The sequence below is a fragment of the Triticum urartu genome, chromosome 3 (genome assembly GCF_003073215.2).
Source record: "Triticum urartu cultivar G1812 chromosome 3, Tu2.1, whole genome shotgun sequence".
NCBI lineage: Eukaryota > Viridiplantae > Streptophyta > Magnoliopsida > Poales > Poaceae > Triticum > Triticum urartu.
In genome coordinates, this window is record NC_053024.1 from 724,432,729 (window position 1) to 724,455,829 (window position 23,101).

Genomic DNA, 23,101 nt, shown 5'->3' on the forward strand with positions numbered 1-23,101 from the left:
CTTAAGGTGGAATGAGCTGATTGGTGCTCGTTTTGCTTGCTTTGCATGAATTGCGGCACCAATTGTTCTACGCTTTTGCTAATTACCAGTCACTTGAAATTTACTGATCGCTCTCGATTCCATTTGTCTTGGACTCTTGGCTTTAAATACCTTGAGGGAGGCATCGTGCCTTTAAATACCTTGATCTCTTTAGAGTCGCTCCATTCCCATGACGTCCTCCACCGTATTATGCGTGCCTTTTAAGATTAACATCTTTACATTGCATCAGCCCCAAACCTTCCTCTTTTCGACTTTCTTTGGATTTTTCAATTTGTATCTTCGATCCGGAGAGACTAACAGCAGTGCTAGAAGACGATTATGAACCCTGCGACAGTTTTTTTAGAAAAGGAGGATGACCCCCGGCCTCTGTATCTGGAAGATGCATACGGCCATTTTATTGATTATTCTCGAGGACCTTACAAAGTAGTATAACAATATGCCTGAATCCGCCATCTTGGCAACATCTGCCACTACTCCTATCCATATGATGAAGGGGGTGCAAGCTGGGCCAAATACACAGACCTCTCACCTAAGCCTAGCATCTAAAGCCGGAGGCCTCGACCGAGCCACATACCGGGTCCGGGGTACAATCCGGTTTGACGTACTCACATGTGTCGTCGCCGTCATCTTCCACTAGTCCATCTTCAGAGCAGATTGAGGTGCCAACCTTGGCAGGATCCTCCGCCATTGACGCCATCAAGAACCCTGCGACAGTGAACTTCTGATTTCTTATGTTTCTGAATATTGTTTCTTTGGGATGTGTCGTTCGTCAGATAAATCAGGGGCATGGCAGCCATTTGGTCCTTTACTCCTTCAATTGGAATTTTTATACAAGCATCCAGCAAGATTTGGTACGTACCCTAACCAAGTCTGGATTTTACTTACCCTGTAATTCCCTCATTCACAGCCTGCTCTCGGGCAATGATAAAAGTGAACAGGGATGGGTAAGAAAATTACGTCAGTTCATATTGTCATCCTGACATCTTTGGCACTTAAGTGATCGATCATCCACGTCATTTTCCATGCAACTGATTATAGGAGGCATCCTCCACATCATCTTTAGAAATGATAATTATGGCCTTCTTCCATATCTGTTATCTACCATTACATTTTAACTCATTAGTGCCTTGCAATTGCAAGCTTAAATATCCTTTCATTAAAGAAAAAGAAGCACCCATTACATGGACACCGGTGCTTTGTTTTTGTACGAGAACGTGTTTGCAAAGAGAGCAATGTTTTTGATTAAACATATATTAATGGATCGGACGATCTATGTGTAAGTCCTTTGTATATTCTATTGACTTCAAATTTGTAATCGAGATAGATGTATGATGAAAGAAAATTGTACCAGCACACAAATTTTACCTCACCTTGCATTGGAGCACATCTTTGTAGTCCAGGCTTAATATTTGTGCGCATTGTGGCATTGGAATGAAAATATTTTGTCTTCCTATTAAACATGACTTTACACATCATCATGCGTCATGATTATATTTTACTGTTGAGTTATCTTCCTTGCTAACAAATACTCCAGCAGCAACGCGCGGGGCATCTTCTAGTATACCTAAGAAATTCATCCCCACTACTCTATTTATCTTGACATGCAACCTATCCACATCATCAAGTAGGTCCCACATGTAAATACACTTCCACACTAACTCTTAGTGCATGCAGCCTGCCACCTCATTGTTTTTATTTTCAGTTTTAACCACCACATCACCCCTTTTCTTCGGCACTCACGTTCACTACAGGCGTTGCTGCCTTTTTGTTGTTTGCGCTGGGCAGGTAACATCCCCTTTGCTCTCGTGGGCTCCAAGCAAGCTTAGACAGTCTTAAACATAGATTGTGTCGCTTGCTCTCAGCACAACCACGATTAATTTTTTCATACTATTCATCTCCCCAAAACTAATTAATGTTGAAACTGATGTAGGTACTCGAACAGACAAGCATTGATTTTGGCCTATAAAGTGTGTGCTCCAGTATGAAATGCTCCATTCCCATCGTTCTACTCCAGTATGAGACCCTCCATTCCCCATTGTTATCGGCAATAGTTGGGCGCATGTACTGCTGGCTAATGCCACCAACGCCTATGTTGATTGCCTCAAGCTACACCGTGCAAGCTCATTCATCTACGGCTCTGTCCCCGCTAGCAAGTGCAATGTTCCTATGCTTCTTTGCTACCCCCTCTGAATTTTTGTTTCTGTCTTTCTATATTTGCATTTCAGATTGGAAAATTGTCTCCCTATAGGCCTTCTTTATTGTATTTGCTATGCATTGTAACATGCTATAATCTACACAAATTTCCAATCTAACTTATTTTCAACACGTCTCCTGTTTGTAGGTTTCTCATCCTTTACCATTATCACCATTTCAACAAAAGCGATTACAAGAGCAATACCACGTGATATAATGGATGGCATCGAAATTTTCTTGGAATTGTACACTTTATTCTTTTTATAGAGAAGTTCATTGCTTGAGTAATCCAAACACAAAGTTGTTATATACTGATTGTTCTTGGGTTACATACTTACATATCATGTCTTATTCATTTAATATGACAGCAACAATTGTTCTATTAGCCTATTATAGTAGTCTTAGTGCATGTTCATTTGGATAAGGGAAAAAAATAGAAACCTCTTTATCAAATGAAATGATTAAGCATTAGATTTTCTACACTACATAATCAAATATTCATATTTCAACTTCATCTAAATATATAGCAACCAATTCCTGCAACAAAGTGCGGTGTGTCATCTAGTTCTATCAACGCATGTACACAATTTCTTTTCATTTTTCTCATTGGTGGATGCATACTTTCTGCATGATCTGATGATGCTGAAATTTAAAGAAATAATTAGTAGTTAAAACTAGCACAAAACTAACAAAATCATTTACTCGTGACGAAAAAACTATTGATTCGACAAGATTAAAGAGCATAGGATATTATTCCGAGGAAAAAACGCATTGGGCATAAGCGACACGTACCTTCTATCAATTCTCTCATGTGGAGTTTGGCGGAATAAAAATGGCATAACGCATAGAGTCCAGATTCCCCCTGTTGTACTTGTTCTTTGAATTGCCGCGAAGAAATTGACGGAAAAAAAGAGACAAGGCCATGGAGGCGGCGGCGCACAGAAAGGGCTAGGGAGATAAAGCGTCAACCGCGGCGTATTAGCAATCCCATTGGTGATCTATAAGGTATTATTACCGATCCCTGGCTAGGCGTCAACTGGGCATCATGCATGCAAGGCCCAGGCCTGCTCTCGGCTCCAGTCCAGGCAAGTGCGCTACTACCGGGGGCCCTGGAGTTGGGGGCCTGGTGCGGCCACCCCTGTTGTACTTGTTCTTTGAACTAGATGATGCCCCATGCGTTGCTACGGGAATTTGTAGCACCGCATAAAAGAAAGATTTACAGTGGTAAAATAGTGTAACCACTAAAGAAATATGAAAATATATGTTTACTTGAATCTTTATATATTATAAAGGCAACTCCGTAGAACTTTGGACAGTCTGGGTTAACAAATAAGGACCATGTGCCAAGGTAGAACATGCATGTGTGCTTAGGTATGACATTTATTTAGAGAAGTGTACCAATGATAAATGAATACTAAATCAACAAAACACTAATTATCTAGAACGTTTAATTACTATGATTTTCTTCGTATCTAATCAAATAATTTTACATATAATATGTGAACTGAAGTTATTAAATAAATCTTAACAAAAAGAAGAATATGCATGGAAAAGCAAGCCTTTGAATAGTTCCAGACATCCAAATGTCATCTTGAGTGGTAAGACAAAGACGTATTTAACAACTACAAACTGAACTAACCTGCATATTTATAATATGCGTTGTTTCAGAGGATTTACCTTTTGGCAACTTAGTCATGTGCAAACTCCATGGTAAAAAAAGAAGAAGATAGCAGTAGGACTACAAAAATAGAGAAAGAATACATAATACTTCTAGCTCTAAGAATATATTACACAGTTGCACACATAGTAGAATAAATCAAGCTCATGTTTACAACATATCATTCTTCTAAACCACAGCATCTATCCCTATCTCTGTCATATACTTGAATTTTAACATATTGGTGGCCTAACTAAAATTGCAAACATAGGACAAACAGGATCCTAGAAATAAAATGAACATAGACCCTCTCTAAGACGATTATTGGAAGGGGATAGCTGTGAAATATAAAAGCTCCTGCAATAACAAAGAAGAATTGGATCGTCACCAAGCATGAGGGCAGCAAGGTCGATCGGCCATGTTAATTGCTATGAATCTGATAACACTTCACTTACTCTGAAGACATCAAGAGACAGTCCGATCAGACTGAAATGTGAACAACAAAAGGAATTCCATGTGTTGCCCCAGAATTAGCACTTTCTTTTAAGAGGTATGCAAGCATGCATGTGAAATTGAAAACATGCAATTTGGATAAATATTTCTAGGCAATAACTCAAAGATGGCTTCAGCTGAAATGAAGACCTCAAACTCCACTTTAAAGATGCATATTCATACTGTATATAGGTTTGGATAATTTACCTTTCGCATATTTAGTCATGAGCGAAATTCCCCGGTGAAGAAGAAATCTGGGAGCAAGCCTACAAAAATAGACAAATAAATAAGATTTCGGAGAACATCTTGTTATCTTACACAGTTAAACAATTGAATTAGTATAAATCGTGCTTTTGTTAATGATACTGGATAGCTTAATTACATTTCTAATCGCCCATAGGGGCCTACCTAAATAGAGAACACATCAATAATTCCTTTAATAATAGCATACAGAGTTAAACACTTTTAGTAGTATAAATCACAGTCTCGTAGATGAGCTCCGAAATATTACCATGTCCTCACCCACATCATGTACCATCTGTGCCGAATACTCCTCATCTGGAAAACAGTTATTTGGAGCTCGAAACTTCAGAAACTTTAAGTCTTCGTGAAATAAAAAATTTAAAAAGAATTAGTAGATAGAGCACGTGGTTATAACCATAGAGATTACAGGACTAACTTTTAGGATGACAATAGGACGTGGAGTCCAATTGAAAATATGAATGTAAGAAGACAACCCCCTGCGTTTGCTTCAAGAAGGAGCACCTAGTTTTACATGGTATGTAAGCCCGCATGTAAACTCACTCTTGTCAATGACCCTAGATAGCTTACCGTTCTAATAACCCAAAGAAGCCTACAGAAATAGATCATACACGCACAGTTAACACAAATATAATACCTTTAACAATATCTTACATGCACAGTTAAGCACTTGTAGCGGTATAAATAAAACTCTTGTTGACCACCTCGGAAATCTTAAGAATACTCTCCTTCTAACGCACATAATTTACTGCTATCTTTGAAGAATACTTCCTTCTGTAAACGATTATTTTGGGCGCATAAACAGTTCTACACATCTGTCAGCCCACATGTAAACTCCAAAACATGAAATTTTGATTTAGTAATCATGACCGTGGTAGCACCTTATATAGTGGAAAAATAAGTATAAATAGTTAATTACTTTCAATGGTACTTAAGCTAATTATGGTACGCATGCAGCTCCAGGAACACATCTTCGCCTAATTCTGACTACCATCTTTGGCCCTGAAACACACGACCACAACTCACCATTCCAACACAGCATTAGCTCACTCGGTGCGCCATGAGAAGAAGAGTAAAAGCACACCTCGAGCAATATTCATATCATTGAAACATACTAGTGGTTTGGGCGCCACCATGTGGTGCCCCTTAAGAGAAAGTTGTGCGCACATTTTCATTTGCAAAAAATACATAGAGTCCTTGTCTCGGTCTAAAGAACATCTCAGAAAAAAAATCTCACCTTCACCTAAAAAAAGAAGTAAAAAAAAGAAAATTACCACAGCAGTCTACAAGCGAGTGCCACTTTGCATAACCTTCATTTAAAAAATATCAGAGGTCCTCACCGCCATCAAAAAAGAAAAGGTGCATTTTAAAAATAATCCACACCTTCATCTAAATTTTTTTGAAAAGAATTCTCACCATGGCCAAACCAGCTTGCGTCACGTGGCATAACTGGTTGGCCGCTCTTCACGCGTAGCTTAATAGGTTTAATAAGTTATACACAGAGACATCCAAGCACCTGCGGATTAATCAACAAAGATTTTGAAGTCAAGGTTAGTGTGTATTGAATGCCCGTAGTAGCAACAAAGTTGAGAGAGATAATCATAAATCACTGTTGCATTGATCAACAAAGACCTTGAAGTCAATTTTGGTGATTGCCGAGCAGCAAGCCAGCAACAGAGTTGGTAGAACTAATTTCAAGTGCACTGCCATCAACACATAAAAAATCCATAGACAACACTCAGGATCAATAGACTGCAGCCAACATTCGTTAGTTAATATTTAATAAAATATAACTGTACTATAAGAAGAAGATCATTATCCTATTTAGACACAAAACAATTGTAATCAAATACTTAGGTTTGAAACAAAGGCTACCTGGGAGCTGAGCCATTGCTGAGATTGGAGTCTCACATGCAAAGGAGATACATACAAAAGAACAGACAATGGTGAGACCTGCCATGAGAGAAAGCCATTGGCAAGGTGATCAGACCTAGAGTAGTGTACTGGAAGATCCTGCATAGACCAATCAGCTAGGTGTGCTATGGTGGTAGATGGAGGGGCTAGGGGTCAGCACCTTGATCAGGAGCATTGCCAACGCTTTGTATGAGAACCTAGCCATCGTGGTAAAACCTTCTCCCAGAGGAGATGCAGCGGAGCAGCACAAAACAGGATAGAGGAAGGAGGTGGCCTCCTGAGGAGTTGCGGCGAAGCAGCAGAAAACATGATAGAGGAAGGAGGTGACGTTTCCTGGAAGGAAACGGGAGAGCAGGGGCAACGTGGACTGCTAGAGGATTTATGTACGATTAGATTGAAAAGATCTAAAAAAAGATTGGATCTGTAGCTGCCGTATGATTTTAACTTTTGGGGATTAAACATGGAGGCTAATGTGGACTCACCAAATCAGGCTTCTATTTTTGCATCTTCTAACCGTGAAAGGTATATGGGCCTACTTTTTTAGCCGAACTGAGCAAATATTCATTCAGCGGAGCATTCTAAGGGTTAATCTAAACAATAATAATTCGGCCCCACATAGATGAATGGTTCTTAATTTCTAATTAATATGGTAATTTCTGAGGAGTCTGTAATTAGTATAGGTATAGATAGATAGATAGATGTCAGGCGACTGAATTTTTCATTTTCGGCCAGTCAAATTTGTTGCAGTTGATTCAGCATGCTTTATGATACACGTGTAAGAGGTCCTCATAAATTTGACTTACGTTGTTATTTATCCAGTCGATTTCCTGTCTTTGTGCATGCTGCAGCCCCATGCATGTGTTGGGAATCGTAGCATGGAAAACAAAAACAAAATCTACGCACACGCAATAATCTATCCATGGAGATGCATAGCAACAAGGGGGAGAGTGTGTCTACGTACCCTCGTAGACCGTAAGCGGAAGCGTTTCACAATGCGGTTGATGTAGTCGAACTTCTTCGCGCTTCAAACGATCAAGTACCGAACGCACGACACCTCCGCGTTCCGCACACGTTCAGCTCGGTGACGTCCCTCGCCTTCTTGATCCAGCATGATGTCAAGGTAATAGATGAGTTCCGTCAGCACGACGGCGTGGTGACGGTGATGGTGAAGTGATCTCCGCAGGGCTTCGCCTAAGCACTACGAAAATATGACGGGGGGTGTAAACGGTGAAGGGGGTGCCGCACATGACTAAGCAATTGTCTGTTGTGTGCTAGGCGCCCCCCTCCTCATATATATAGGTGGGAGGGAGAGGGGAGAGGCCAAGGGGCGCCCCAAGTAGGTCCGAATCCTACTTGGGCTCCTGCCCTTGGCCGTGTCCCCCTCCCATGTTTGTCAGAGGGGGAAGGAAAGAGTGTGGGGGGGGGGGGGGGGGGGGAAGGAAGCGGGAATCATAATCCACACTTACCTTTCCCTTCTCCCATTTCCTTCTCAACCTTAGGCCGGCCCATATGAGGGCGCATCAGCCCCTTGTGGCTTGTGCATTTCCCCTCTTGGCCCATAAGGCCCATATCTTTTGCCGGGGGTGTCCGGAACCCCTTCCTGTGACCCAATAAGTACCCGGTACCCCCCGAAACACTTCCGGTGTCTGAATATCATCGTCCTATATATCTATCTTCACCTCTCGATCATTTGGAGACTCCTCGTCATGTCTGTGATCTCATATGGTACTCCGGACAACATTCGGTCACCAAATCACATAACTCATATAATATTATATCGTCATCGAACGTTAAGCATGCGAACCCTACGGGATCGAGAACTATGTAGACATGACCTAGACACCTTTTCGGTAAATAACCAATAGCGGAACCTGGATGCCCATATTGGCTCCTACATATTCTACGAAGATCTTTATCGGTCGAACCGTTATGACAACATACGTAATTCCCTTTGTCCATCGGTATGTTAGTTGCCCGAGATTCGATCGTCGGTATCTTCATACCTAGTTCAATCTCGTTACCGGCAAGTCTCTTTACTCGTTCCATAATACATCTTCCTGTAACTAACTCATTAGTCACTTTGCTTGCAAGGCTTCTTATGATATGTATTACCAAGAGGGCCCAGAGATACCTCTCCGATACTCGGAGTGACAAATCCTAATCTCGATCTATGCCAACTCAACGAACACTTTCGGAGATACCTGTAGAGCATCTTTATGATCACTCAGTTACGTTGTGATGTTTGATAGCACACAAGGTATTCCTCGGCTGTTCGGAAGTTGCATACTCATAGTCGAAGGAATATGTATTTGACATGAAGAAAGCAATAGCAATAAACTGAACGATCATTATACTAAGCTAATAGATGAGTCTTGTCCATTACATCATTCTCCTAATGATATGATCTCGTTATCAAATGAAAACACATGTACCTTAACCATCTTTGATCAACGAGCTAGTCTAGTAGAGGCTTACTAGGGACACGATATTTGTTTATGTATTCACACATGTATTTGAGTTTTTGATCAACACAATTCTAGCATGAATAATAAAACTTTATCATTAATAAGGAAATATAAAATAAAAACTTTATTATTGTCTCTAGGGCATATTTCCTTCAGCATGCATGTCCCCACTTCATGACTGTTCCACCCACATGGATCAATGAAATGCATGCGAATTTTAGTGTGCGTGCATGCCTTTTTTGCTTGTGCTTGCTTCTGTCTCTTTGCACGCGTTTGCTTTTGTTTTTTGTTGAATTTTTTTATTTATGTGTATTTTTTAATGTTGAGTGTGTCTAAATTGCAAACAAGTACTACACGTATACATTATATTAGACTATGAAAATTTCACTACTATATGTTTCTTTTTATACATATTATAGAAGTGCAATTTTTGAACTAGTTGTAAGAAAATTTTATGCTTTAAGTTTTATTTCACTTTCTTTCTTATTTAAGGGTAATACCAATGACACTAATTTATTTTTCTGTGAGGTGCTACATGAGCTGTTATTCTCGACCAAGATTACTCCCATTAAACAAATAACGGGTGACTCATGGGGCGTGAAAAATAATCACACTACCTGATGGGTACAATAATGTATGTGATGACACTGAATAGAACCGCCATTGTTCCACATCTTTGCTGGTAATTACGCCTACGTGAGCATTTTGTTTTATTTAGGTAATTTATTAGGTAAACAGTTACGTAGCTTCACGAGCAAGCATTTTCGTGATTCAACAGACACAGATGACCTAGGTTTGGCAACACGGAGAGGCCGTATAGCTCGCTCATGTCCGCCGGAGAGGCCGTGCAGCTCGCTCATGTCCGCCAGCTCGGATCAGGACCCGGGTGCCCGCCGGCAAGTCGTAGCCCAGCAACCGCGTGTCCTCCACCGTCTCCCGCGGCAGGAGCAGCGGCATCGGCGGGTGGAGGCGCAGGGCCTCCTTCACCACCGCCTTCAGGTAGGGCAGGCGGGGGAGATGCTCCTCCGTCACGGCGGCGCCGGCGCCCTGGCCGACTGCCGCGCGGACCTCGTCCTGTAGCTTGCGCATCTCGTGCGGGTGGTTGACGAGCTCAGCCATGGCCCATTCCAGCAGCGTGAAGGTGGAGCCCGTGGCGGCGGCCAGCATGTCCAGGATGATGCCCTTGATGCTGCCCGTGTCCAGCTCTTCTGTAGAGTCCAGCATCACGTCCACGAAGTCTCCCTCCTCCCCGGTGGCCGCAGCCGCGCGGCGGCGCTGGCGGTGGTCGGTGATGACCCGCTCCAGCAATCCGTCCATGTCCTCAAAGACCCGCCTCGTCTTCTTCTCCAGCCCCGTGACGACGTCCACCCAACGCAGCCACGGCACCGTCTCTCCCATGGGCACCGTGCCCAGCAGCTCCTCAATCTCGGCGAACACCTTCCTCAGCCTCGCGCCGCCGCCTTCGACCACGTAGTCCGTGTCGCCAAACGTGCATCGCGAGATAACCGTGTTAGAGTAAACGATGAGGTTGTCACTGAGGTTCACGACGTCGCCGGCGTGTCGGCGGACCCGGTCCACGAGCGCGGCGGCCTCCTGCGCGCGGACGTGCCCCAGGGACGCGACGCGGCGCGCCTGGCGCCAGTGCTCGCCGTAGGGCGTGAAGCCGATGCCGTAGTAGAAGCGGTCGACCATGAGGAGCCTGGGGCGGCTGGCGAAGTCGAGGTCGCGGGTCCTCATGGCCTCCTCCGCCGCGGCCGCGGAGCACGCCACCACGGTGGGCACGCGCCCGAGCCGCAGGTGCAGGACCGGGCCGTAGGACACGGCCAGCGCACGCAGGCTCCGGTGCGGCAGGCTCCCGAGCAGGTGGAGGTGGTCGACGACCGGCAAGCCGGGCGGCGACGGAGGCAGCCGTAGCTCGCCATGCCTGGCGGCATTGCGGCCGCGCTTCGAGGAGGAGACGAGGACGGCGACGGCGAGGAGGAAGGCGAGGATGGTGAGGGCATTGGGGGAGTTGAACATAGCGGCAACCATGTCTGCAGCCATTCTCGACGGCCGCCGGCAAACTCGACGGTGGGGAGATTGATGGATTTGACTTGAACCATGGCGGCAGCGAGATTGCATATATAGAAGATGGAGAATGGAGAAGTACGTAGCCCCCAAGTCTCTGTTGCAAGCTTAGAGCATCTCCAACAGCCACGCAACGCGCCGCGCGCTAAAAACTCATTTGCCGCACGCCCTTCGTCTGGTTTGGCGCGACCGACAACGGTAGCTCCAGCAGGCGCGCTAAAATTGAGCGCGTGCGCGTTGCCCCAGTGGCCGCACTAAAATGCAGCGCGCGCTAAACATTGCGTACATTTTCTTAATATAGATAATATAAAATTCATAGAATACATAGATATTTTACATAGTTTCATAGCATAGAGAAATAAAAAACTACGGTGCAACGACATAAAAAAACTACTAGATAGTGCAACTACACCCTACTCCTAGTCATCATCATCATCGCCATCCTCGCTGGTCTGGTCCGAGATATCGAGCCACATGTCCTCCCAACGGTCATCATCAGATGAAAAGATCGACTGCCCACCATTTTCAACGATTTCGCACCACGATAACGCCAGGGCCATCCGCCGACGCCTGTCCAACCGCTCCGCGCGGCGCTTTTCCGTCTGCTCCTCGCGGCGCCTTGCCCAGAAGGCTTCCTCATTGGCGACGTCCTCCGGGTGGCGCCGGCGCCACTCCGCCATGGCCCGCTCGTCCTCCTCGGTGACGAGGAGGCGGCTGCCGCCGAGCGTGCTCCGCACGGTTCTGGTCCGTGATAAGACGAGGCGGAGGGGCGACGTCCTGCGCTTGCTGGCGCGTGTGGACATTCTGAAAGTTCATCTGCTGGCGCGGCATGTCCAGATGCCACGCCGCCGCGTCGTAGGCGTGTGCGGCCTCGTGCGAGGTCTGGAACGTACCGAGGCCGAGCCGGACATCGCCGGACCGAATCTCGGCGGAGTACCAGCCGTTGGGGCGCTGACGGACGCCACGGTAGCCCGACGCTCCTCGGCGGCGCGGCGGTGGCGGGGCGCTGGAGCGGCGAGGAGAGGAAGCGGTGGAGGCGCTAAAGCGGCGAAGAAGCTACGAGGCGCGCGTGGCAGTGTCGATAGGCGCGTGGCGAGCGCCGCAATTTATAGGCGCGCCGGAATCGGCGCGCCAAAAATAGCGCGAGAGCTGCTGCCCTTTTCCGCGGGCGCTTGTTTCCAGCCACCGCTGGAGCGCGCGAAACCGTCCAGCGCGCGCTAAAAACGATTGATTTTTCAATGCAAGAATGGGAAGATGGAAGATTTATTGCTGAACAGACATGCATGATTTTTTCAAAAATCTGCTGATGTGGCATATGGGTGCTGAGATGGAATGATTGCATGTTAAAATGAGGTGGATAGGCTGCATGTTAAGAGAATTGGGACTAACTTCTTAGTAATGTAAGATTACAATAATTAATTCCTAACATTTTTTACACTGTCACAAGTCACAACTGAATGTTCTGAATTTGTGGAAACGCAGGTGCGCGGTGGTGTTTCAGGGCGTGGTTCAGCCCCTGTCTGCTGTGAGAAAAGCGTGCCGGGACGACGCGGTCCTCTGGCGTAGTCGCTTCGGCCCCGACCAGCATGGGCATGTCGACATGTAAAAGAAATGTTCTGAATTTTTGGACACTGCCACAACTGAATGTTCTGAATTTTTGACAATCATATAACTGAAGTGTGCACTTAATGTTCTTAGTTTTTTACACAGTGCTTTAACCGAATGTACTTAATTTGGTGGACAATTTATGAACTTAAAGCACTCATGGTTGTTGTGACCTGAAAATTCTGAATGGGGCTAGAACGAGACAAGCAACACAGTTCATTCGAGCAGAGGAAGTGTGTATTACGCGGAATGCACCTCCATTCATTGATTTTCCTGTTGATTTCCTATTTAGGTGAAGTTGTGTTTCGTGAATGAACTAGCCCCACATGCACCTTAGTTCATGAATGAACTCATGCTTTTTGTTAAGCAGAAAGGCCAAGTGTTGTTGAGACAAGTCATGTAGTGAACCTGTATACATGACCTGAACTACATGACCAAGTGATGTAGAGACAAGTCTGTAAAGAACTAGATGATCCTCTACTTACTTGCTCTTTTCTGTTTATTTTTAGTATCATTGCCCAGAGAAATCACTATGTCCTGCACTGAACATTTGTACGCTGGTCTGGCCGCTACGGCACATGAGATGATCCTCTACTTACTTGCTCTTCACTGTCCACGACGAAGGCTGAACATATTAATTTGTCCTGGTTAACTACGACCAGCTCTTGAACATTTTAGATCATACTCATGATCATTCAGTGACGAAACTATATGCATTGAACATATTCGGTCAACAAAACACTTCATTCAGCAACAGAAGGGTTCACGCGGGCAGAAGCTACATATTCAGGCAACATAAGAGCATACAGAATTGTCATGGCTTTTCATGCCTTCAATTAAAACACCTAAACTTGTTGCCGAATCACTTGTTCCCAGCTAGTGCAACAACAGTTGCAACTTGCAAGCAGACCACAATACATAAAAACACCAAACAGTGCCATCCTATCCCTCCAAATGATCTGCACTCTCTGCATCCTTGCAATCATCTTCTTCTCGCTTCTGTGTTTCTCCTGTTTATGAATGCGATCCATAATGATGTTTGATTTTCTTTGAACACTGGTAATTTCAACAAAAAAATAACTTATCTAGCCAGTTTTTCGATGTTGTGATGTACAGTAGCTACACAGATAAATACATGGAAGTGAAATAGTGAGTGATTTCTATAAAGAAGAGATCGCCAATGTAATATTTGTTATGAGACGGACAAACAGAAATATTAGAACAATTTTCTAGAGCAATAAATAGCTCATCATATTAGTAAATGGTAGAATTGTGGGGCACAAATTACTAAGCTCGATGGAGTCAAAGAAATGAGCATGCTAATCCGAGAAGAACAATTAGCGAGTCATTAATCTCTGAGCTCCTAGTTGCTTTACAAGATTTATATTGTACTCCCTCCGTTTTTATTTACTCTGCATATTAGAGTTGACTGAAGTCAAACTTCGTAAAGTTTGACCAAGTTTATAGAAAACAATATAGACATTTATCATAATAAATCTATACGATGTGAAAGTACACATTTAATAATAAATCTAATGTTGTTGATTTGTTATTGTATATCTTAATATTTTTGTATATAAACTTGGTCAAAGTTTGTAAAGCTTGACTTTGACCAAAGCTAATATGCGAACTAAATAAAAACGGAGGGAGTATAAATAATCATCGAACGCAATGTACTCCCTCATCTTAAAATAAGTGTCGTTATTTTAGTACAACTATGTAGTAAAGTTATATTAAATCAGTGACACTTATTTTGAGACATAGGGAGTAGATCGGTAATTTCCGTGTGGGGATGACCCAACCTGTTTATCTTCGCTTCCTTTTGATGTCGACACAAGTTCAAATGGACAATCAGATATTCCCTGATTAATTTTTTATGTTTATTGTTTCTACAATTTTAGTACTACAGTTTAAGGAACAAATCAATCGAATATCGGGAAATAAGAGGGATAACCAACGAGATCATTAGAACTAAAGACAGATGTAGACTTTTTCAAATAAATTTAAAATAAACGGAAGTTTACTAACCCTTCCTTGCCATGTTGTCGCTGATGTTGATTGTGCGACCGATCGGCCAGCCATGCGCCTGTGCAAATTCAACTGTCGATCGCATGCCCTTCTCATCTCTATTGGAAGGTGAACACCTGCATTGAAGGAAACTGATCCTAGACCTCTGGCGAAAGGTATCAAACCCAAGCAGGGGAAAATAATGATTTACCTGTTGTTCTTTGGCGTGGTTATGCGCCGCCCATCGTGATTCCTATCATAGGGTCGCCTACAGGAGCCATGGTAGGGTTGGCCCAATAACCATGTGGCAGCGTCACGCTAACGTCATTCATGTTTTTTCTTTTTCTTTTTCTTTTTCTCCTTCCCTTTTTCTTCACATTTTTGTTTCTATTTTTTTACTACTGCTTATATTTAGAAATAACAATTTACATGAAATTTTGAAAAAACTTAACCATGCATTTGAAAGTGATAAATGTGTATATAAAATACTTCTTATGCATACAAAAAATGTACAAAGTGAAGAAAAAGTAGAAAATGTTAATCATGGATACCCAAAGCGTAGTCATGTTACAACAGATGTTAGGGCATCTCCAGCCGTTGGCCCCCCAGGGGGCGCCTAAAATCGCCGCCTGGGGGTGAGTCGGCGCAAAAATTGGGCCTGGGGGCGAGTTGGTCCCCAGCCGCCGGCCCTAGGGCCGCCCCCAGGCATGTTTTAAAATAAAAGAAGTTCGGCAAAGTTTGGCTTAAACACGATAAAATTCAGCCAAACACGATAAATTTCGGCACATTTCGGCGAAGTTCGTGGATTTTCATTACATAGCACATATACATAAACTAATCTAAAGGAAAAACTGGCTGAAGTCGCCGCTGTCGTCGCCATCGTCGTCGTCGGCCTTCTCCTCATTGACGCGGGCGCCCCTGCTGGACCCCTGCCCGGCATCGCCATGACGGACTGGTGGCGGCGCATCGTCGTTGTCGTCGTCGCTGTCGCAGATGACGACGACTCCGCCTTCGTCGCGGCCGCGTCGACGCTCCGCGAAGCGAAGCAGGGCGGAGCGCTGGCGCTCCTTCGCCTTCTCCAGGCGCTCCTTCTCCATCGCTATGGAGTCCCTGCGCGCCCATTCCAGGGCCACGGCGTCGTCGTCGAGCTCCGTCGTCACCGGCACGGCCGGCTCCTTCTTCACCGGCGCGAGCCCCGGCTCCGTCTTTACCGGTGCGAGCCCCGGCTCCGTCTTTGGCTTGACGAAGCGCGGAGGAGGAGCCGACGAGGAGGCGCGCCGGTCGCCCTCGTTGATGACGATGCCGGGATGTTCGCCTGGAACAGGAGCCAGGACTCTTGTTCGCGGAGCGAACGGCGGCCGAAGCCGTTGGCCGCCGCCTCGTCTCCGGGGTATCGTTCCGCCATGGCGACGGGCTCGGGAGAGGTAGAGAAATAGAGGGAGGGGCTGGGCGGCGAGAGAGGTAGGAAGAGGGAGGAGCTGGGCGGCGGCGAGGGGCGGGGCTGGTGTGGGCACAGGCGAGTGCAGGCCACCGGCTATATAGCCGCACCGCACCCGTGTGTACGCGTGCGAGGGAGGGGAGGCGTCGGCGCGCCGTCCCGTGACGCGACGCCCGTGAGGAATCAATGGCAAGGCTGACCGGCGGCAGTCTTGGCATTGATTCCCCGCGGGAACCGAGGCCGTTGGGGGAAGACGAGGCGCCGTGTCGCTGACGCGGCAGGCCCGTGGCTGTTTCGCGCAAAAACAGTTCGCCCCGGCGCCCCCGGGCGCCCCCCAGCGCGCCGGGTTCGGCCTGGGTCCGCCGGCGCTGTTTTCGGCCCAGGCCGGCGAAAATCGGGCTCCTGGGGCGTGACTGGGCCGTTTTTTTGACGCCGGCGCGAAAAAATCGCCTGGGGAGGCCTTCCTGGGGGCGCGGCTGGAGATGCCCTTAGTCATGTGTATGAAAATTGTTTCTCACATTTTTTGAATTCATGATTTTTTTTTAATTTTGTAAGCAGTTTTGCAATTAATGAAGATTTTATAAATCCACAAATATTTTGAATTCATGAACAATATTTGAAATTTGGGAGTAATTTTAGAAATTCTGTTATAAGTTTTGAAATTCGTGAATAATTTTTCTATTCACAATAATATTTTTAATACATGAATTTTTTTATTCATGAACAACTCTTGAATTCAAAAACAAAATTTTAAAATCACAAAAATTTTCAATTTCGCGCGAATTTTAAAATAATTTTTGTAATTCCCAAACATTTTTTATTCATGACTTTTTTGGATCCAAGAACAGTTTTAATTACCTGAATTTTTTTAAAATTTATATTTTTTAATAAGATACAACCGAAATTAAAAGAACATGCAGAGAAAACTGACGGAAGAAGAATTTTCAGCCGCGCTGTGTTTGTATTGGCAGGGCCACATTGGCAAGAAACACTAGCTTGCACAATAACAATTTGCAGACTGTGCATGAAGTAGGTCGTCAATAGGGCGGAATCCTATTTAGCGCTTATTACTGAGCAAGTTTCTTCGTTGGGCGTATACCTTGTTGGGCCGGACCATATAACCTCTGATAGTTCCGGTTTCACGAAGCCACCAGAAGCTTCAAAAAAAAAAACTTCCGGTTCATGTTGTGTTGATGCAATTTTCTGCTTGGTTTTTTATACCTTTTTCCGTGTAATTTCCCCTTTTCTTTCTCATTTTTATTTCTCCTTTTATTTTTAAAACATTATTTACAAATTTATAAATATTTATAAATTCATGATTTTTTCCACATTCGTGTTTCTTTAAGTTCGCATAACGTTTTAAAATCCGTGAACATTTTCATCAGAATCCATGTACTTTATTAAAATTCATGAAAAAAAATTCAAACACATGAATTATTTTAAATCAGCAAAAAATTTCAAACCCATGAAATTATTTCAAATTGCTGAACTTTGTATCCAAATTAATGAACTTTTTCAAAATTGATGAAAATTTTAAAATTCATGAACATTTTTTAAATCCGTTGACTTTTTTCAAATCCTTAAATCTTTCATTCAAATTCATGACTTTTTCAAAATGCATGGATATTTTTTTCGAATCCTGATTTTTTTTGCTTAAACGCTTTATATTATACTTATATAAATTCAACTGTATCAGATTAAAGGCAATTGTCAACCAGTTAACCAAGGGAAAACCAACCGAGCTAGCTGCGAGCGGCGAAAACGACCCGAGCGATCAGCTACCATTTGGTGGCCCGGCCCACGTGAGCGATGTGAGAGCGCCAGTTGCCTAGCCCCCTCGAACTGCTTCTGCTCTGTTTGGCAGACGCACGTGAGCGACGGACAGGATTGGGCTGCGCTAGTGCAACCCGAATGAATAGTGTTTCCTAGCTACTCCCTTCGCTCCTTGATATTAGGTGTATTGCTTTTTTGATAAAATTCTATAATGTAAGGTGCCTTTGTTCTAATTCCTCGTAATCCCGTTTTTGGGTCATCAGAAAAAGGAAATTATCTCCTATCTGATTATATGTATCTCTCATTGTAGAGAAAAAAAACTATATAACTTCTGATTCTGCGTATATCTTCCTTTCCTAGTCTAAATGATTTACTTGTCACTAATGAACGAATTAGACAAGGGTGATTTCGTCTTATATTGTCTATATTTATGTGTCTTGGACACCGTGTCAAAAATAATACACCTTATATAAATGAATGGAGGTGGTATATTATTAATAATAACAAAATAAATAAATATGGCATATAGGAAAGATTGTTTCACTTCCAAACAATACCGGAAAAATAACAAAAATAGCAAAAGTAGAGCAAGATTAAGACATGCTAGAGCACTCTATAAATGCAAACAGAGGCACGGATGGATAGAGCATAACCATATGTCCAAAACATCCTTACTGAACATACTCAAAAGAGACATGGATCTCACTGTAGCAACATTAATACATGGCATGAAAATAACAGCAGAACAAAGACTTAGTAAAATCCTAAGTCCCTGAAATCAGCAACATCACGGAGGCTACTTTGCAAGCTGGAAACAATCAACACATGGCATATCATGAAGAGTGGATTGCACCACAGCAAAGATGGCATGTTGTAGCTCATAACACATGTAGACTTCATGCTCAAAAGAAAATCACACGAAAAGATGCAAAAATGACAAATGAGCATGTTCTGATAACAGGCAGCAGACAACATTATATAGCACTCTTGCAATGATGATTTCGGCATCAAGATGAACTCAAATGAACATGGCATAATGGAACAAAATGAAGAGCACATCGTGATGAACATTTCGGTATATCATGCATGCAAAACGGATCTACGGAGAAAATGCTCGGATGCATGACACGAACACGTATGCAAAATGAGATGCACATGAAGACATGGCAAAATGCAACACGCAAGCAAACGGCATGGCAAGGACGGGGAATAACTGGCGGACACCTAGCGCATCAGATCCGGGGTGTTACAATAGCTTCCCCAAGCTTGTGGCTTTGCATATCATTAGCATCATGGGTATTCAAAGAATTCATACTAACAACATTGCAATCATGCTCATCATTCAAAGATTTAGTGCCAAACATTTTAATGCATTCTTCCTCTAGCAATTGAGCACAATTATCAAAATCCTTATTTTCACGGAAGACATTAAAAAGATGAAGCATATGAGGCACCCTTAATTCCATTTTTTTTGTAGTTTTTTTTATAGACTAAACTAGTGATAAAACAAGAAACTAAAAGATTCGATTGCAAGATCTAGAGATATACCTTCAAGCACTCACCTCCCCGGGAATGGTGCCAGAAAAGAGCTTGATGTCTACTACGCAACCTTCTCCTTGTAAACATTGTTGGGCCTCCAAGTGCAGAGGTTTGTAGGACAGTAGCAAATTTCCCTCAAGTGGATGAACTAAGGTTTATCAATCCGTGGGAGGCGTAGGATGAAGATGGTCTCTCTCAAGCAACCCTGCAACCAAATAACAAAGAGTCTCTTGTGTCCCCAACACACCCAATACAATGGTAAATTGTATAGGTGCACTAGTTCGGCGAAGAGATGGTGATACAAGTGCAATATGGACGGTAGATATAGGTTTTTTGTATTCTGAAAATATAAAAACAGCAAGGTAACTTGCAGCAAAAGTGAGCGTAAATGGTATTGCAATGCTTTGAAACAAGGCCTAGGGTTCATACTTTCACTAGTGCAAGTTCTCTCAACAATAATAACATAACTGGATCATATAACTATCCCTCAACATGCAACAAAGAGTCACTCCAAAGTCACTAATAGCGGAGAACAAACGAAGAGATTATGGTAGGGTACGAAACCACCTCAAAATTATTCTTTCTGATCGATCTATTCAAGAGTCCGTAGTAATATAACATGAAGCTATTATTTCCGTTCGATCTATCATAGAGTTCATAATAGAATAACACCTTAAGACACAAATCAACCAAAACCCTAATGTCACCTAGATACTCCAATGTCACCTCAAGTATCCGTGGGCATGATTATACGATATGCATCACACAATCTCAGATTCATCTATTCAACCAACACAGTACTTCAAAGAGTGCCCCAAAGTTTCTACCGGAGAATCAAGACGAAAACATGTGCCAACCCCTATGCATAAGTTCATTGAACCCACAAGTTGATCACCAAAACATACATCAAGTAGATCACATGAATATCCCATTGTCGGTGTCAAAACCGGCGGATCTCGAGTAGGGGGTCCCGAACTGTGCGTCTAGCGGATGGTAACAGGAGACAAGGGACACGATGTTTTTACCCAGGTTCGGGCCCTCTCGATGGAGGTAAAACCCTACTCCTGCTTGATTAATATTGATGATATGGGTAGTACAAGAGTAGATCTACCACGAGATCAGAGAGGCTAAACCCTAGAAGCTAGCCTATGGTATGATTGTTGTTCGTCCTACGGACTAAAACCCTCTGGTTTATATAGACACCGGAGAGGGCTAGGGTTACACATAGTCGGTTACAACGGTAGGAGATCTACATATCCGTATCGCCAAGCTTGCCTTCCACGCCAAGGAAAGTCCCATCCGGACACGGGATGAAGTCTTCAATCTTGTACCTTCATAGTCCAAGAGTCCGGCCAAAGGTATAGTATGGCTATCCGGATACCCCCTAATCCAGGACTCCCTCAGTAGCCCCTGAACCAGGTTTCAATGACGACGAGTCCGGCACGCAGATTGTCTTCGGCATTGCAAGGCGGGTTCCTCCTCCGAATACTTCATAGAAGATTTTGAACACAAGGATAGTGTCCGGCTCTGCAAAACAAGTTCCACATACTTCCATAGAGATAATAATATTTACACAAATCTAATCTGCTGACGTATTCTACAGCGTGACATCACACGACGACCAAGCCTTTATTCGAATCGTTTTTACTGTCCCACCTCAGCGCGTTTTGCGAGGCGGTTTCCTTGGCACATCTTATCGAAGCAGAGATCGTGTCCCCTTTATTTACAGGATTCTCATTAACACGGACGTGGGCAACCCGGTCGTGCCCGTTGGTATATCTCCTCAATCAAAAGCGAGTCCCAAACGGTCACGGGGAGGGCTCTTGGTATTCAACCTCTTATAAAGAGACCAAGGCTTTACTCCTTTCTTTCGATCTCAATCGAATTCACCCTTCGCCTCGAGTTCCAACACTCAAGGCCCCAGATTTCAGGCGCTTCGGACTTTCGACGATGTCCGGTTCTGACCTTCGAGGCCGATGGACGCCTTCCTCTGTCACGGAGGAGGACGTGCTAAAGCTGAGAGAGGCCAGGTTCTTGACCGGCGAAATCTCGCATAGGTTGCCTGCTCACGGGCAGGTCATTCCCACTCCCAAGCCTGGTGAGAGCATGGTGTTCGTGTCTCACTTCCTTCGGGGGCTAGGCTTCCCGACGGATCCCTTCGTGAGGGGGCTCATATTTTATTATGGGCTGGAATTTCATGACTTAGCTCCGGAGTCCATCCTCCATATTTCATCATTCATCGTCGTGTGCGAAGCCTTCCTCTGCATTACTCCTCACTTCGGACTATGGCTCAAGACCTTCAAAGCAGAGCCGAAGATGATCGAGGGACGACACGCGGAGTGCGGAGGTGCTGTTATAAGCAAGAATGCTGATGCTCCATGGCCCGAGGGCTCTTTTCAAGAGGAGTCCAGTTTATGGCAACGAGAGTGGTTTTATATCACCGCTCCCAGGGGCAGCAAGTGGGTGGCGCCACCTGCCTTTCACTCGGGTCCCCCACCACAGCTAGCGTCATGGGTTAATAAAGGACTGGACTGGGGGCCGTCCAAGGATGTGCCCTTGTTGCAGGGCCGCATCCGAGATCTCCTAGAAAGAGACATTAGCCTGGTCGTGGTGACGCAGGTCATGTCGATTCGCCAAACCCTGCCCTGCAAACGTCGCCCCCTCCGCCTGTGGGAGTTCAATCCGGAAGGACCACGAGCTCTCCAACATTTTATGGGCGCGACACCCGTGGAGATGTACAAATTGTTCTTCGGATCACAAGCAATGTGTCCGGACTCGACCGAGGACGCAGGTCTGAGCTGCAATCGCCCAGATACTCAAGTAAGTAGCCCTGTGCCCGGACTCGCTATCCGCATATTTATCATAAAATTGCCCTTAAAAGAGTTGTCCTTTAAACAGGAGTGGATAGCGAAAGCAAAGCTAATCAGGTGTCCGGCCCCCCTTCCTGAGACCACGCCGGATCCCGTGCTAGTCAGGATGTTGGAGGTTGTGCCTTTGAAAGAAAATGAAGGGGGGGACAAGGGAGCTACCGCCTCCCCGAAGGAGGCTGCCAGGAAAGGAGGAATCGAGAATTCCTCTATCCAGGGGAAGAAGAGGACCGCCTCTGAAGACCCGGAGACCATGGTCTCAAAGCGGGGGAAGAAATCTTCGTCGGAGGGTCCTGTGCCAGGGGACACCTCGGCCGCACTGTGCCCTCAAGGGGATCAGCTCTCCACCGAGCCATAAGTAGAGAGGGGAGTTTAGAATGAGAGACATCCCTGTTTTATTTCTGAGGAAAATAACCGAAATTTTACCTTGTAGTTCGGATCTCAGCCCTTCTCAACAGAGCTCATCTTCGGGGGATCTTCTTCCGGAGATGATGGAGAGTGGAACGCCTCCCCCTGCCATACCGCCTTGCGAGGCAGGCGACCCTGAGGTGTCGTCACGGAGGGTTTCTGTAACGCCCTCGATGCGGCTATATCTCCCACGTGTCGAAGCACGACTTAGAGGCATAACCGCATTGAAAGCAATGTCGCAAGTGAGGTAATCTTCACACGACCCATGTAATACAATAGGGAAAAAATACATAGTTGGCTTACAATCGCCACTTCACACAATTACATGAATAAAGCATTACAACATCCAAATACAATCAAGGTCCGACTACGGAAC

General features: G+C 44.6%; 1 protein-coding gene across 1 annotated transcript; it reads right to left on the reverse strand.

The window, feature by feature from the left end:
- Nucleotides 1-9,846: 9,846 nt before the first annotated feature.
- On the reverse strand, nucleotides 9,847-11,064 carry LOC125547330 ((+)-menthofuran synthase-like). The gene has a single exon (XM_048711245.1). The coding sequence runs from the start codon at nucleotides 11,062-11,064 to the stop codon at nucleotides 9,847-9,849; it is 1,218 nt and encodes a 405-aa protein (XP_048567202.1).
- Nucleotides 11,065-23,101: the final 12,037 nt, after the last annotated feature.